Source organism: Pterocles gutturalis, unplaced genomic scaffold (genome assembly GCF_000699245.1).
Source record: "Pterocles gutturalis isolate BGI_N339 unplaced genomic scaffold, ASM69924v1 scaffold16968, whole genome shotgun sequence".
Lineage (NCBI taxonomy): Eukaryota > Metazoa > Chordata > Aves > Pterocliformes > Pteroclidae > Pterocles > Pterocles gutturalis.
The window spans coordinates 1-15995 of record NW_010125924.1 but is presented as its reverse complement, the minus strand read 5'-3'; the positions used below and the strand labels follow the sequence as shown (position 1 = coordinate 15995).

At 40.3% G+C, this 15995-nt stretch overlaps 1 protein-coding gene across 1 annotated transcript; it reads right to left on the bottom strand.

Annotated features, from left to right (window-relative positions):
• Nucleotides 1–1353: 1353 nt before the first annotated feature.
• On the bottom strand, nucleotides 1354–9132 carry LOC104465654 (multiple C2 and transmembrane domain-containing protein 1-like). Its single transcript, XM_010078783.1, has 4 exons — nucleotides 9004–9132; nucleotides 6370–6479; nucleotides 2436–2533; nucleotides 1354–1523 (listed from the first exon to the last, which is right to left on the bottom strand). The coding sequence occupies exons 1-4, from the start codon at nucleotides 9090–9092 to the stop codon at nucleotides 1452–1454; spliced, it is 369 nt and encodes a 122-aa protein (XP_010077085.1). The 5' UTR covers nucleotides 9093–9132; the 3' UTR covers nucleotides 1354–1451.
• Between the last annotated feature and the right edge of the window lie 6863 nt (nucleotides 9133–15995).

Below are 15995 nucleotides of genomic sequence, written 5' to 3'. Positions count from 1 at the left end.
GTATCTCTAAATAGTCTTTTCAAAAAGTATTGTTAGAGTAGTGCAATATAACTTCACCAGCAACTGCAACCTACCAGAGGTAACCCAGAGAGGACCACAGGACAGCTCCTCCCGAGGATGGGGTCCTGCGGTTTTCCCCTGGGCAGAAATCCCCTTTAATGTCATCAGAAGCGACGACTAAGAGCTGTGCACAGGCAGTCCCTTGGGAATGAATTCTCTGCTCACTGTGTGGGGGGCTGAGTGTGAAAAAAATCTACATGCAGCTATCAGGATATATCCCCAAGTACTCGTTATGCGGTGGCCACTAAGACATTTGAAATGTAAACATTTCTGGTCTATGTTCCATGGAATTTATGAAATAATGCTGTTTCCATGCAGTAGGGCACAACCGTTATCAGAACTGACTACATTATTAGCTAAGGAAATAAAACGGGTATATCAGTTTTACCACAACTGCGTTTTTTTTCCTCTACACTATATTTCACAGCGGTAACAGGTAATGTTATATCATAAAGCGTGTTAATATGACCTTGTGATTTGAAAGCAAAAACATTTTCTGCAAGATTTCCATATTAAAATAGCTATGTGCACAAAAGGTGTTCATAGCATGACACCCAAAGCATTATGGAGTTAGTTTGATAGTATTTCCATTACAGCAGAACAATGAGCTTCATCCACTAAACTATGTAGTACAAATGAAGATTACTGGTACATATAGAAAAATCAGATATAGGCAATCAGTTACAAACCTGGCAGTACTTTGAGAGAGACAGAGATTTTTAGGTCTTATAATGGAATGATAAAAACAGCAGGAACTTCTTTTGGGAGCTCCAGGAAGAGATTTGCACTTGGTGTTTCTCATTATCTTATAAGCAGTCCTACTGCACAGGAAAACGTTGCACCAGGGGTTAACATCAGGGTCTGGAGTTCAAAAAAACCTGCTAAAACTTAAGTGCAGTAAGCTCTACTACATTGTATTTCTCTTGAAATGTATAAAACATAGAAAATGGTAATGGTGACTTGCTGGATAAAAATGTTGATGCTCACAAATAAAATCTGACTCAATTCTTGAGTCGGATTTAAATTTACACCTTTTGTAGATTTAGTTGGCGTGATTTGAGTATTTCAGGTATCTTTGACCATCAAGTAGCAGTGCACGTTTACCATTTCAGATTGATTCCTTTAATGTCTTACGCTGTTTCTAACAAGGCTTTAAAACGGCAAAAACCCTACTCGAAACCTTCGTCAAATGTGTCTTTACAGTGCAAAGTATACAGTCAATGAGAAATGCCTTTTTACAATATATACAAAATCTCCCCATTAGATAAAAGGCAAAATAAAAAAAACCCCACAAAACAAAAAACTTGGAGAAAAGAAATGCTGCTTAGGCTGTAGGCTTTTTCTTTTATCTTCCCCCAGCAGATACTGGTCTCCCCAACACGTGAAGCTGGCTAGGCAGGGTTGTTTTTCTTTCTCTTGCTCGGGCTGTGACTGGGATCTTGTTTCAGTTCATGGTATTGCACCTGTTTAAACACAATTTTCAGAAAGAAACGGGTCAGGTTGTCAGAAAAAGAAAGATTTCTGGTTTGTTTTTGTTTTTTTTTTTTCCCCAGGGTGGGAAAAAAAAAAAAAACACCAAAAAAACCACTATCCCCCTGCAAACTACATAGGATCTGCAGCTGTGAGTCAACAACAACAGAATGACAGACCTAGAGGAAGAAGGAAAAAAAAGCATCTGGAGAATTCTGCCAGGAAGTAAGCCCATGTGCTGATGCAGGCTTTAAGAAAGCTACTTCTTTTTTTGTTTTCTCCATCAGCTCTAACAGAGACTAAACAATATCCTCTTTAATGAATTGGGTGAATATTCTTTGCAATGTTTCTTAAAGACTTGCTTATTTTCAAAAGCCTGCCACAGAGGTATGTGCACCTATAGCTCCTATTTATACCAGCTCTGAACGGAAAACACTACCTAGAAATATGCAAAGTACATAATCCTTGTGATCTTGGAGGTGATTTATGTGCCTGGTATTATCTTAATGCTTGCACCTTCTCCGGAGATTGTGTACTGCATTACAAAACCTTGTAATTCATAAACAGCTTTATTTTTAAAGGAGTTTATGAGCACAGTTGAACTGTGGCCACAGAAGAAAACTTTAACAGCAGGAAAGGCAAGGCTGAAGTGCTCCGAGTGCTGTCACAAGACACTGGGCAAAACCCAGAGCAGCTCCTTTCCTCATTTATTTCACTTTTCCTTTTCTGCATATCCCGACAGCCTCAGGTCCAGCATTTCCTCCCCAGCGCCTTATCCCACTGAGATCCACATGGCACCAAGAGGCTGCTTAGTACCAACTCTAGCACCCGCTACCATCTCCAGAAATTCATGATGCCACATATCCAATTAACTTCTGTAAGGACACTTCAAAAAATAAACACACCACTTGCACGTCTGAAGGAACTCTGGACAGAAAGTCAAGTAGCTCATTGTTGTCAATCGCATACGGACTTCGAAGCTTCTTTGTAAATTTATTGATGCCTGCAAAAGTGAAAGTTGAAATGTTACTACCATTTAAAAAATATATATATATTTTTGGCAAAGTTCTGAAAAAGATTTTAGGATCCATTTCAAAGTCTTATGTTAGCACTGAATGAACTGCAAACTCAGGATCTAAAAGTTGGAATCTGCTGCTATCGTTCCCTCTGCTTCAAGATGTAAAAGTTCGAGAGGAGTTTTCAAATTCTTCCAACACTTTTTTTTGAAAGTAACAGAAGCTGTGGTTATTATGCAAAAAGGAGAGCAATAAAGTGTACTATAAAGTGTACTCCATTTCTGTAGCAGAGAGGATGAGCAGTCATGGGGCTAACTGTAGGACAGAAGATTCAGGTTAGACACAAGGAAAATGTTATTAAGGCCAAGGATGGTGAAGCATGCAGGGAGCAGTGAGGTCTGCATTATGTGAAAGCTCTAGGATGAGTTTACACGAACCTCTGCCCAGGAATGACAGATACAGATGAGCTGATAGTGCAGAGAAGGGACGTGATATCTCCCTTAGAAATCACAGTCTTACAACATTTATTGACAATTAGCGTTCAGAAGCACCAAGAAAATCCTCCCCAAAATAAGCAGAAAGCTGGCTTTTAAATTAGACTAATTTTCTAATTATTACATTATAATACATTATTATTTTACATTACATCTATTATTACACATTACATGTATTATTACATTATAATACATTCTTATTATACATTATTACAGGTCAGATTCATACACTTTTCATGCAAGAATCTCGTTTGTGGGCTCTGGGAACACACATCTGAAACATGGTCAGGAGCAGTACAAACTGCACAGACTCTTGTGAACAGGAAGAATGCCAGGACAGCATTAATGATGAGCCGTTCTGAGCAATTTATCCAGGCTGAATCAGAGATAACACAGTTCATCTTCCATGAAGTCATGGGTGCCCAGGCCTTTCAGAAAGCTTTAGCAAGGACATAAAGCTTTGGGACAGAGCGTGCAAGCTGCAGTCTTGATAACACCATGGTCCCCCACAGCATGGATTCTCCGTTCTGCACTGATAGGAGATGCTATGATCCCTTTATCTGGTGATTGAACAGCGAGTGTTGATAAAGAATATGTGAGAGTCAAACTTCTTTGTTTAAGAAGATCCTGTACATCACTAAGTGATGAAGAAATTCAAGGTCTACCCCAACACCTATTGCACATGGCCGCTGGACCACCCATGAGTAGATTCAGATGTTGATATGGTCTCACCTTGTCACTTCCCACAAATAAAAGAGCCTTGTGAAAGTAAATGCATGAATAAATCAAGGTCAAGGCTGAAAAAAAACCAGAAGAGCTGAACAGGTAGGACGGGACACTACAGGAGACGCAAAATACAACAAGGGGATTAGGAAGAAGCTTTCCAGAAGCTTGGAAATTTTCAGACTTTCATTTTAATAACTTTCAGGCATTTCATTTTCACTCTTTTCCATATAAACAGGTGGAGCAGTTACCAGGACTCTGCACTCTTGCAAATGGGATTGGAGTGCAGAGGTGGTTCCTGCTCCATCATGGCTTAGACACCACATGTTCAAGGACCAGTAGGGTCCATGGGGGAAATATGGCTAGGAGCAAAAGAACCAAGAATTTGCTGCCAGGGCAGGCTGAAAGAGGCAGTCCCTATGGATGCAGAGAAGAAGGACAGCTATACAAAAGACTACGGAGGAATTTTCATTTTAAAAGCCCAAAAGAATGAAATGGGCAGATACTGCTACAGACTAGCTCAAAATTTTCCTACGGATGGAAGTCAGGCAACAGAGGTGATTTGCTTTCAAGTGCAGGATGAACGAAGGGAATCAAGACATGTATTATCAATGGAGGAGGCTAGAAACACACGAAAATGAAGAAATCAGGCATGTGTTTGGAATACTACCTGTTTGGAAGGGACAGCTGCTCAAAGCTAACTTGGGTGCAGGGAGGGAAGAGATGGAAGGGAAGAACGAATGGAACGTGCATTTACAGTAATTTGTGCTTGTGCTATCCATTTGTGGTTTGGGAGGCATGGACTCACTCCAGTTTGGGAGTCGGGGCTCTGCCTTACCTGAAACAGGGACATTTCTGGGGGGGAGAGTGACACCTCCCACAGCATTGCAGGAGCTTTTCAAACAACAATGCTGACTCTACAGTTTTATGGGTCTTGGTGGGGCATTATAAACTCAGATTCTTGCATGGAATCAAGGAGATGTATATAAAAGCAAGTGTACAAGATGCCAGATCTCTCCAAAAAACAAGGGAAAAAGGACACAGACCAAGTACTTCAAACTTCAGTAACAAGAGGTCTGCCATCTTGTGTGTGTTAGGAAGAATTAAATTTTGGGCATAAACTAAGAGTTTGGGTTGCACCCAAGTGACAAAGGGTATGTGAAAGTGAAATTCCAAGACAGGAAAAGACAGTAAGCTCATACACTTGCTTTAGTTCCACACAAAACATTCATTCAAATCCTCCATATTGGTTCTTCTCCATTTTCTGATACATTTATTTGTGAAGACTCTCTAAGAATAATGACTGATACATAACAAAGATATTCCCTGGAGAAATTTCAGTGATTTTATGTTGTCTCTTGAGTTCAGAAGTTTTCACAAAGGCATGATTGTTACTTTTTTCTTCAGAAAGAAAATCTAGCCACAAATTTAACCAAGACAGAGGTCTTCACAAAGATGCTCTACTTTATAAGGGTATGGCTGTTGGTGGTGAAAGAAAGATGTATAAAAAATTGCGCTGGTTTAGGGCAGTGCTGACACAGAGTCAAGAGCTGTTCTGCTCCTCACCCGACCCCACCAGTGAGCAGGCTGGGGGTGCACAAGAAGCTGGGTGGGGACACAGCAGGGACAGGTGACCCCAGCTGACCAAGGAGTTATCCCATACCATATGACGTCATGATCAGTAATAAATCTGGGGGAAGAAGAAGGAAGGGGGGGATGTTTGGAGTGATGGTGTTTGTTTTCCGAAGTCACTGTTATGCATGATGGAGCCCTGCTGTCCTGGGGATGGCTGAACACCTGCCTGCTAAAGAGTGAATGTATTCCTTGCTTGCATGTGCAGCTTTTGCTTTCCATATTAAACTGTCTTCTTCTCAACCCACAACTTTTCTCACTTTCACTCTTCTGATTCTCTCCCCATCCCACCAGGGGGTTGCGAGTGAGCGGCTGTGTGGGGCTGATTGCTGGATGGGATTAAACCATGGCACAGACGTACAAATGAAAACTCGGGAGTGTTATTTACAACAGATGTAGTAATGGTAGCTGTTTAAAATCAGTATAAAGAACAAACATAAGGACAAGTAGTGAGAGCTTGGACCAATCACAATTCCACCTCCCTACCCCCCCTCCCAGTTTCTGTTCATTATCAACCCGCCAAATACCACATGTACCTTCCTGTTGGACTAAAGGTGACCCTTTAAACAGGTTTCTTGTTGCTATCTTTACATACACTTTATCAAGACAAAGTACTGCAGTAAAAAAGGCATATTGTCCTAAATGCACTATATAGAATGAAATGCCTCTGTTGGTGTATAAGTGGTGAAAAATAAATCAGAGTAATATCTAGACAAAGCGATGCTTTGATATATGAAGAAACCTCATGGCTACATGTTTATAGCATGATGAAGTCTAGAATGCCAGCCAAGAAAAATGCATTTTGCAGGCGGGTCTAAATCTTTATTCAGTTGCCATTTGTTAACTAACCTGTCTGTTTCCATCATAGAGCAGCTTCATGACCATAAATACAGAAAAGTACTGACAATGTAAGTCATCCCTTAAAAAACATTTTTTCCTAAGAGGCACAGACAGTTAAAAAGGGCTCTACTTACCCCAGACAAGGACAATGTATCTCAGTGGAACGAAATACAGGATGATGGTGAACACAGAGAGGGCAACAATCGCCAGCCAGCTCAGGAATGGGACAGTCCAGTTGAATGTACTAGAAGAAAAATTAACAAAAGTCAAAAATTTGGTCACCCAACAGAGCAATAAAGGAACAAATAATGGGCAGGACAGGGGGAGAAGTGCCAGTTTTCATCAGTGAGAACAAACTGAAATTACAAATGAAGGCATGGCTGCTGGACATCAGGGAGAGCTTTGGCTTGGACTCACTCCCAGTGGAAATGAAAGGAAGTCGTGGCTTCACCTACATTCAGGAAAAGGCAAGTGTGTGTATGCAAAGCTGGAAACTCACCCATGCACCTAAGAAGGGGAGGGTTAGGGAAAAGGAGAGGGCAGAAAAGTCAGTCCTGAAGACCGGGATAATGCAACAGCACTGCATGAAGGAAGGAAATAATAAAACTTTGGGTGGCAAAAAAAGAAAAGGGAGAAAAAAGGACAGAAGGACATAAAAAGGAGGGAGTGGCATAAGATAAAGTGCACTGCAGGAAAAGAAAAGAAAAACTTTATCTTCAACATAAAATAAAATAAAGACTATTTCTTTATGGATAAAGGAAGAGAACTTCTGGGATCCCATCAGATTTACAGAGCATTGCCTTTCCAAAAAGCCCCAGATTAAAACAACTTCATTAAGGGTCCCAAACTCTACACTGTGATAAAAAGCTTTGGGTCACCTCATTTTGCAGAGGTTGAGGTGTGGGCAAAGAGGAACTGAAAGCTAACGAGTCTTGAAACAGCCGTGCTGTGGCTCTCCAACCTCTGTGTGCAGGGACAAGAGAAAGGCCAGATGGGCAATTTATACGTGTGTCCTATGGGAATGATGGTTAAAGGGAGCTGGGCTCAACAGGATTGTTCCATGAAGGCACCGCCATGTCAAAGGTGTTGCATGACATTTATCCAGAAGGAAAATGTGGCTTTGGCTCTAAATAGCCTGGTGATACTCTTTAAAGTATTACCACCAGCTACATCCCAACGAGCTTGATTACATTATTTTGGCTTCTCTGCCTGAATAATTGCAATTATCTGAATTGCTAGCCATATTTTTCTTAATGAGCTCTGGCTTCCTGTGTTTATCTATCTCCTTTTCTCCCTGGCAATTTTGACATGGCTCCAGAGTGAACATTATGTTAGTGTCACTTGGTGTAGGATCGCTCCCTTTTTCCTCGGGGGACACCTGCTCTTTTCCCCTCTTCTGCATGCGTTTGGGATGAACAGAAGGTTGAGGGTCTGCTCGTGTTCCTGTGACTCGGCTTTGTGTGACGGATCACAGACACACCATGTGTGGGAACACTGGCTCCTCACTTAGTAAACCTCCTTATGTGCTGTGTGAGCAGAGCATTCAGTACAGGTTTCCCATTATAGTTTTAGGAATAAATTACAAAGATTTATAGGAAGATTCAAGTCTCACTTGGTTTAGAAAATTCTGTTGCTCTCATCTGGTATATAATAGAACAAACCCTACTTCCAAAATGCACAATTAGATAAACTTAATCATTGAGACAACTTCCACAAGCAGCCTTTTGATAAAAGACTTCTTTTGGAGAGAGGCTCATTTTGATTGGTCTAGAAAACGCGTGCAATATAATGTGTTGCGCCTGCCTCCGCTGCTGTGAACATGGCCTGCCTGGAAGTGTCCCCATGGGAACGTTTCCCAGGCTTTCCTATTAGGGGCTTTGCTCTTAAACACATCAGTGGTAACCTCCTCTTCATCCTGATTCCGATACACTTGCCATTGCCGACAGATTTGAAAAAAAAAAATTTTCAAAAAAACAGGCAGAACTGCATGAGAGATGATCCTCATGTTTCCTGCAGGCTGACCTCCACCCAATGCATCAATTTCCTAAAATTTGCTTCCAGAAGTCAGCACTTACCTTGGGGCCGTACCCCTTAGGTATGGAGCACCAACTCACTGGAGGTGGCACCAGCAGCAGACGCTGCTGTTCACTTACCGTGCCAAGAATACACCAAACTTCCTGCAGCAAATCTCAGAACCTCTTGCTTAAGACCTGAATTTGTTGGCAATTCTTACAGATCATCTATTAGGTGTTACAAATTACAAATACTGAAGAAGGAAAGGTTTTGCTAACTCACATAAATACAACACTTCCAGCAACTGAACGTACGTACATCCTCAAAATCTGAAACGTCTACTCAGCTCTGTGTATTTCCTTTATCAAAAATGCATTTTTTATTATTACTTTTAAATCACTGCTGTTAGGTCTCACATAACGATTCTCCTTCTGTTTTACTTCAAAGCCTTATTTCCATTTTTTCCCCCAATTAATATATTTCTAAATATATTTCCAAAATTAATATGAACAGATTTTAATTAACTGAGGGTCTCCACAAAGCAAAATAAATATAGATGAGTTTCAACAATGACTCAACTAAAACTAGAGTCCCTCACAATAAAAAAAAGAAAGAAAGAAAAAGAATAGAAAGAAAGAAAAAGAAAAAGAAAGAAAAAGAAAAAAAAAAAGAAAAAGGTCTAACACTTAGTGCCTCAGCTTGAAAAAAACATGAAGAGTATTGGACAGCAATCCAGCACCCGTGTCAGCACTTACTTCTTGATGCGTTCTCCGAAGGAAGCCACTTCATCAAGGATATTCTGGACACTGACACACACCTCCTGGATGGCATACAGTCTGTTCATAAATCCTTTTTTTTCACTGTCCTAAAGAAAAAAATAGGAGTAGTTGAATAAAAGAATTTTGACTGTAGGAGAAGGACCACGTACCCATCAGTTAAGTTTCAAAAGTGCATGTTACAGATTCATCTAAAAGTAATTGGCAAAACCTGTCAATCAGAAATTGTTTTCTTGTCCTTTAAGCAGCACATATTGACAATAAGTATGCTGTAATATATGCTGAGCACCACACGGTTTTGTTTGTCATTGCATTAGTTTCTACATATTAGTTTCTAAAAATTAGTTTCAAAAGCAGTGTGACCATTTGTCCCTCAAAAGCAGGGACCACCCTCATTAACACTTTTTCTGGGGTCTTTGATAGATTTGCCATCAGCAAATGTTGTCCTTCCTTCTCCCAATTTGAGCAGACTTTGCTTCCTAGAAGAACCCTACAAGGTATCAATATTTGAAAAAAAAAAAAAGTTGTTCAACATTTTGCCATCACAAAACACACAAATCAACAGTCTCTGTAACTGAATCCAAAGTCCAGCACCTAAGAAATTAGTGTATGTTGTATTTCACTTTTCTTCTCCTGATGCTTAATTAGCAGACGGTATATTGGTTCACTTGTTTCATTGTCGTTTTTGCTGTCTTAATAAACCAGACTGGATGAGGAAAACATCATTTAACATTTAATCATCTCAAGCTACTTCAAGATTAATATTTATTTTTATCCTTTTTGTTTTTTGAGGATGACCATAACCACAGTCACCGACACCAACAACATCCAGTGGTGCACAGCAACATTGAGTCATTTTTGAAGCTTTCTCCTTAATATTTACTACATTCTTGAAGCCTTGGTGATAAGAGCATTATAGTCCTCAGGTCTACAGCTTCAGAGGAGGTGCAGCATATATCCAGCATGTTTCATTTGTCATCAGGAAAGAGAGTTCTGCTCTATTCCGTCATGTTAAACACATGTAAAACTTCCAGTACTGGAGAAACATGAAAATAATCTGTTTTCTCATATGAGAGAAATAAACAATAAGCCACGCTGAAATCACAGGTATTTTTCTGAATTTCAAATACATATACACTTTGCCTCTTCAGTTGTGTTTAACGGATTCTGCCCTTTCCGCAAAGTTATCTTGGCTTATAATTAAGTTGCATGAGAAAAGAATTACATTGTTGTCACAAAATCAGTGCCCTTTGTGACATCTCCAGAACTCAACTGGGATTATGTCCAGAGGTCCTGAGGCTGTTTTTCTTTACAAATATTTTACAACACAAACTTGTACCTTTCTTGAAGACACATCTGCTTTAAATCATTCCTCTGAACCTACCCCAAAAAGCCCCAAAATACAGAAACCACCCCCCTGCACCTTCAGAACATAAAGAAAACGTGTTGACATACTCCAAGGCAAGAATAGACAAAACAGCACAGGAAAGAGGAGGCAGAGAGAAGGATAGGGCTTCGGCTTTGCTTAAACTAATCCCACATGCCCCACAACTATTAGCCATTTTTTATTTCCTGCTCCAAAGATTTGTGGAGAAAATAATCTGCACTTATTTTCTTCCAGCAAGATGCCGTGTTAGCAAATACAACATATGAGCCACCTTGAGCAAACCAAGGTTCTTAATAATCCATTTTTCAAACACTACTGGTATTTCCTTTCCAAAGAAGGATGGGCTGCAGCTGGAATCAATTTCATTATTTGTATGGCTACAATTGCCAAGTTTCTAGAAATAATTGCCATTTAAATGGTAAATAAAATTTATTATACAATGCTAACAACAGCTTTATTACTATTTAATTTCCATTATTTGTTTGTTTGCAATAGACTTAGGGTATCTGAAAAGCAAGATATTTGCTAGGGAATGACTTTAAGCACAAACTGTGAAAACAAAGTCAAATTGATATTGATAGCCTGACCTGAATTCACAAAAGGGAATGAACCCAAAGTACAGACTGAGACTACATCCTCCTCCTCTTTCATAGGAAATTGTCCATTAGAGATTAATACACTGCTTGGCCAATAATACTTAACTCTTGTATGCTGATTTTCAGCCACAACCAGATTTACCTTTGGTTAAACCATAGAAAAACAAAGTAAATGACTCACTCTAGACTGTGTGGAGCTAATTCACATGAAACTTTTAATAAAACCCATGTTGTCTGCATCTCTTTATTCAGTGGACTATGCTTCCAATCCCATGACAAAATAGGGCCATTTAGGAAAAGATTATATCTCCAACCCCAAACCTCTCTCTTCTCAGTGTTAAAGTGCATTTACAAAACAAATATTTCAAAAGCAGGGAAAGCAGGAGAAATAAATAGGTGAGACTCAAAAGTAAAGTTTGATAAAGTGAAGAGAATTAGGCCAGCAGAAAAAAAAAAAAGGAGCTTTAAGTGAATAGGAGACATTTCTAGTCCAGAGGATAAAGCTGTGAATGTTTTATGGTGGGTAACTGTCCTATTAATAACTGCTAAGTTGGTGAGAAAGGCACAGATCATAAAAACAAAAATCATAGGAAAGTTTCAAGAATAGAAAGAAATTTTGACATTTTTAGGAGATGCTGTCAGGGAAAGACTGAGGCTCCACATGGCTCCTCCAAAAAGACCCCTTGTCACCCAGGCTGGTATGATAGAGCACCTCTGTACAAACCAAAGTGACTGAGGCAGACTAACCTGTGATAGGTACAGAGAGAGGACATGAAGCCACCACCGAGAGCAAGAGCGTTCACCTGTTATGCTGTACATGCTGTGGTCCTGACACGTCATGCATTGGGTTTGCATGGCAAGACTCTGGTACTGGAGGGTCTATAGGGATTACTTCTGTGAGAAGCTGCCAGAAGCTTCCCCTGTGTTCAACAGAGCCAATGCCAGCCAGCTCCAACACGGACCCACTGCTGGCCAAGGCTGAGCTCATCAGCGATGGTGGTAGAGCCTCTGGGATCACGTATTTAAGAAGGGGGAAAACAACTACAGCAAAAATAATAGTGGAGAGACGCATGAGAATATGGCAGAGGAACAAGTGTGCAGACACCAAGGTCACTGAAGAAGGAGGAGGAGGAGGAGGTGCTCCAGGTATGGAGCAGAGATTCCCCTGCAGCCCGTGGTGCAGACCATACTGAGGCAGCTGTGCCCTGCAGCCATGGAGGGTAACAGTGGAGGAGAGATACACCTGCAGCCATGGAGGTGAAGGTGGAGCAGATATCCTGTGCTGGAGAAGAGGAAGAGTGTGAGGAGTCCTCTCTTGAGGAGGAAGGAGCAGGAGAGACAACATGTGATGGACTGACCACAACACCCATTTTCTGTCCCCCTGCACTGATGGGGGTGGAGGAGGGAGAGCAATGGGGAGTGAACCTGAGCCCAAGAAGAAGGGAGGGGTGGGAAGAACATGTGTTAAGATTTGGTTTTATTACCCTACTCTGATTTGATTTGTAATACAATAAATTAATTTTCCCCAAGTTGAGTCTGTTGTGCCCATGATGGTAATTTCTGCATGATCTCTCCTTGTCCTTATCTTGACCCATGAGCCTTTCATTATATTTTCTCTCCCCTGTCCAGCTGAGGAGGGGAGCGATGGAGAGGCTTTGGTGGGCACCTGGCATCCAGCTTGGCTCAACTCTGGGCCACCAGAAGACACCTGCTGGACTACGTGTGGCCACAAAAGCATAGCCCCACAACTACCAGTGAGGAACCCCCTCTAACCACCTCTTCACCTTTAGTAACAAAGCCATAAGCCTATATTACTTGAATAGAAGAATACCACTTCCACGAGGAAGCACTGCAGATTATTTCAACTAACAACTGGTCTCCAAAGCAGAGCCCATCCATAGACCTTGTGTTGTACCTGGCATGAGTCTCAGCCAGGCAGAGGGCTGCAATGCCATGGTAGACCTCCCTTTGGAGACCAACAAAGTATGCCCAGAAGTGTTGATAGGAAATGAGTTAGCCTCTTAGTCCCAGGATTCATTTGTACCTCCCAGGGAGGGCACACAAACACCAGCTGTTGAATATTGTCCTACAGTCTGGCTGCTGCTCCGAAACCTGTCACTGGGGATTAATAGCCTCAGCAATTACCTCCCAGACTCTAACCTCTGCTCTCTGCGGAGGTAACTAAGAAGAACGTAGCAAGCCAACACTATTCCAGCTCTGGAGGCATTTATTCTCCTTCAGGTCTTCTGTACCCCTATCGAAAGGCTTCAGATCTGGTGATGGACACACTGTAAGTCATTATTCTATCATTTTCTCAGGGAAATTGAAAGAGGTCAGACAACCATGATAATACTGTTATCTTAAAGCTGATTGTAGAAGTGTGATCATGAGGTAAAGCTGAATGGTCTACAGGACCTGGAAAGGTTCATGGGGTGACCTGAAACTGGCCTCGTCCATTAAGTCTATAATGAACTGAGAGGGTCAGGTTGTTTCAACCACTCTTTCTTCTTGAAGTTTGCCACTTGCAGAGTATCATAACTATCTGGTCTTGCCACTTCTTAAACTGAAAAAAGTCTGGGAAGACTCTTGGAGACATTAAAACCTTTCAGGGGGACCTGAATGATTTAGAAGTTTCCACCCCCCAGTAATCCAGCTCATAACTCTTCAGACTTCCAGTTATTTTAAATAGTGACAGATGGCATGCCAGTAGATGTTCTCCCTTAGCATCAACAAAAGATGGTACTGGTACTCATCCCATCCTGGAAAGAAACAGTGGTAGCAGGCTTCCTTTCAGAGCTGCCACAATGTCACATCGGACATTGAATCCCAGGGTTACACAGATAACCAGAACTGTGTTTTTTTTGCCCATGTTGCCTGGCACCACACCTTCAGTGACCACATTTTTAAGACACTATCAGTTGTTCACAAATGGTCAATATGTAATCTCTAAAGTCCACCTGCTAACATAGGTCTTTATGTGTACATGGAGAATAGGTCTGAAAATAATTGCTCGTGCCCAAATGGACATCAGGCTGAGGACTTTAAAATATGGAGAAAAACACATAATTATTAAAAGAGTAGGGTTTTACAGCGATTAATGGTATTTGTGGTCACGATTATTAAAGAAAGAAGCAATAAAATGTTATTGCATAGTAAGCATTCAGTATTTAAAACAGCAGAAAATAGCCACAATAGAAACCACATGAACGAGAACAAGGAAATTCACTGTCTATGAAGACACCGTGCCTGTGAGCATGAATATTACAACAACCTGTTCTTCCTCAAACATACACTGAGAGTTGATAAAAATTGTTTTAAACATTCTGTGACTTTTGGCACTACCACATTTTTAATGAATTAGACTTTTTTCATCTGCAATGAACCATTGTAGTGCTAGAGCATAAATACAAAACCAGCAAAAAAAAAAAAAAAAAAAAAAAGTCAAGAGCCAAAGTAACATTTTTTAGGGAAAGAAATGATATTTCTCTATAAAGTAGAGAAATAACACTTTAATGGCAATTCTTATGTAAATTCTTATTAAATGGGCAATTTTTTGTCAGTGCTTTTTATTTTCTTTTTCCCCCTACTGCAATCCACAGTATTGATCAATGGTGTTTAAATCTGTTCCTTCATGATTTCTCCTTCACTACACATTTTAATACTGTAAAGATAACAACATTTCAGATAATAAAACACAGAAACACAAACGCAATAGATCCTGTTAAATGAGTGTCATGACATTTCACTGAAGGGCCATATAGAGGGAGGAAACAAAAACTTAAATTTTGCTTCTACGGTATCTTTTTTTGGCTAATGCTAAACCTATCTGAGGTGTTATTTCACAAATAAGCAAATATATTACCTGAAAAGGATGGAAACATGGCAATACATTAAGGGGCAAAAAGTCAACAATGTTAAATAATGCTGTGGCTTTCTTGACATTATTCGAAGGAAACTTAAAGAATTAAGGAATTGTGGGGTTAAGCACTGGGGTGATGAGAATCCACCAGGTGCATCTGCTTTATGTTCAACATCCACGTCACCCAACAGTGGCTAACACAGAAATCTCAGCGTATTGTCCTGCAGTTGTTTGCAATAACTAATTTCACTAGAAGACTGTCCTGAGGTTCTACTAATGAACAAACTTTGACCAGAATTTCACAGATGGATTTGTAAATTCCAGTGGTTCTAACAGCATTTACCCTCTATGCAAAACTGCAAGTAACAATGTGTTCATTAGTGCCACTCTTGAAGTTCTGTGATACAAATAGGAGGGATGACAAACTTAAAAGTCAAATCTCAAAGCTGCAATGATCTTAAAAAGGTAAGAAAAGACACTGTTAGTTCTATCGGAAAGGGTTATTTTCAGTAAGAATAGCCCTGCTATAAAGAGCCTGGAAGGGTGGTAGCGTCCAAACAAGTCATATCAGAGTATAAAAATTCTGCAGTCAGGCGGGGGTGAGAGAAACAGAAACTGGAAAGGGAATGCTGAAGCACTGTGGTGAGTGAAACACCTGAGTTTTTGAGATGCTTATCTAAATCACACCCATACATTTTCATTATCTACCTGTTACCAAGAAGAGCCTCATCAAAATAATAGTGGTCTGTTTTGAAATTTTCACATAGCCGCAAAATTTATCTTTCAATAAATGTCCATGTAGCTGTCACTGATACAAAAGGAAGATTATTGAGTTCTTCTGAAGTTACAGTCATTTAAAATTTAATTTGCAGTTTTGAGATACATTGGCGGATGTAAAAGTCAGTCTGATGTATGCAGAACATAATTCTCATTTCCTCCTTGAAAAGATTAAGATAATGATAAACATGGTCTCGGGCAGAGGATAGACTAAACATTCAAGATAACCTCTGTCCTGAGCTAGGACACTACCTCTGCACCATAGTCTGCATTTAGATTTAGTTCACTGTCTCAGGAAGTTTCACAGTCCTGTGTTGACAGATTATGATCTTATAATATTATTAATTAATAT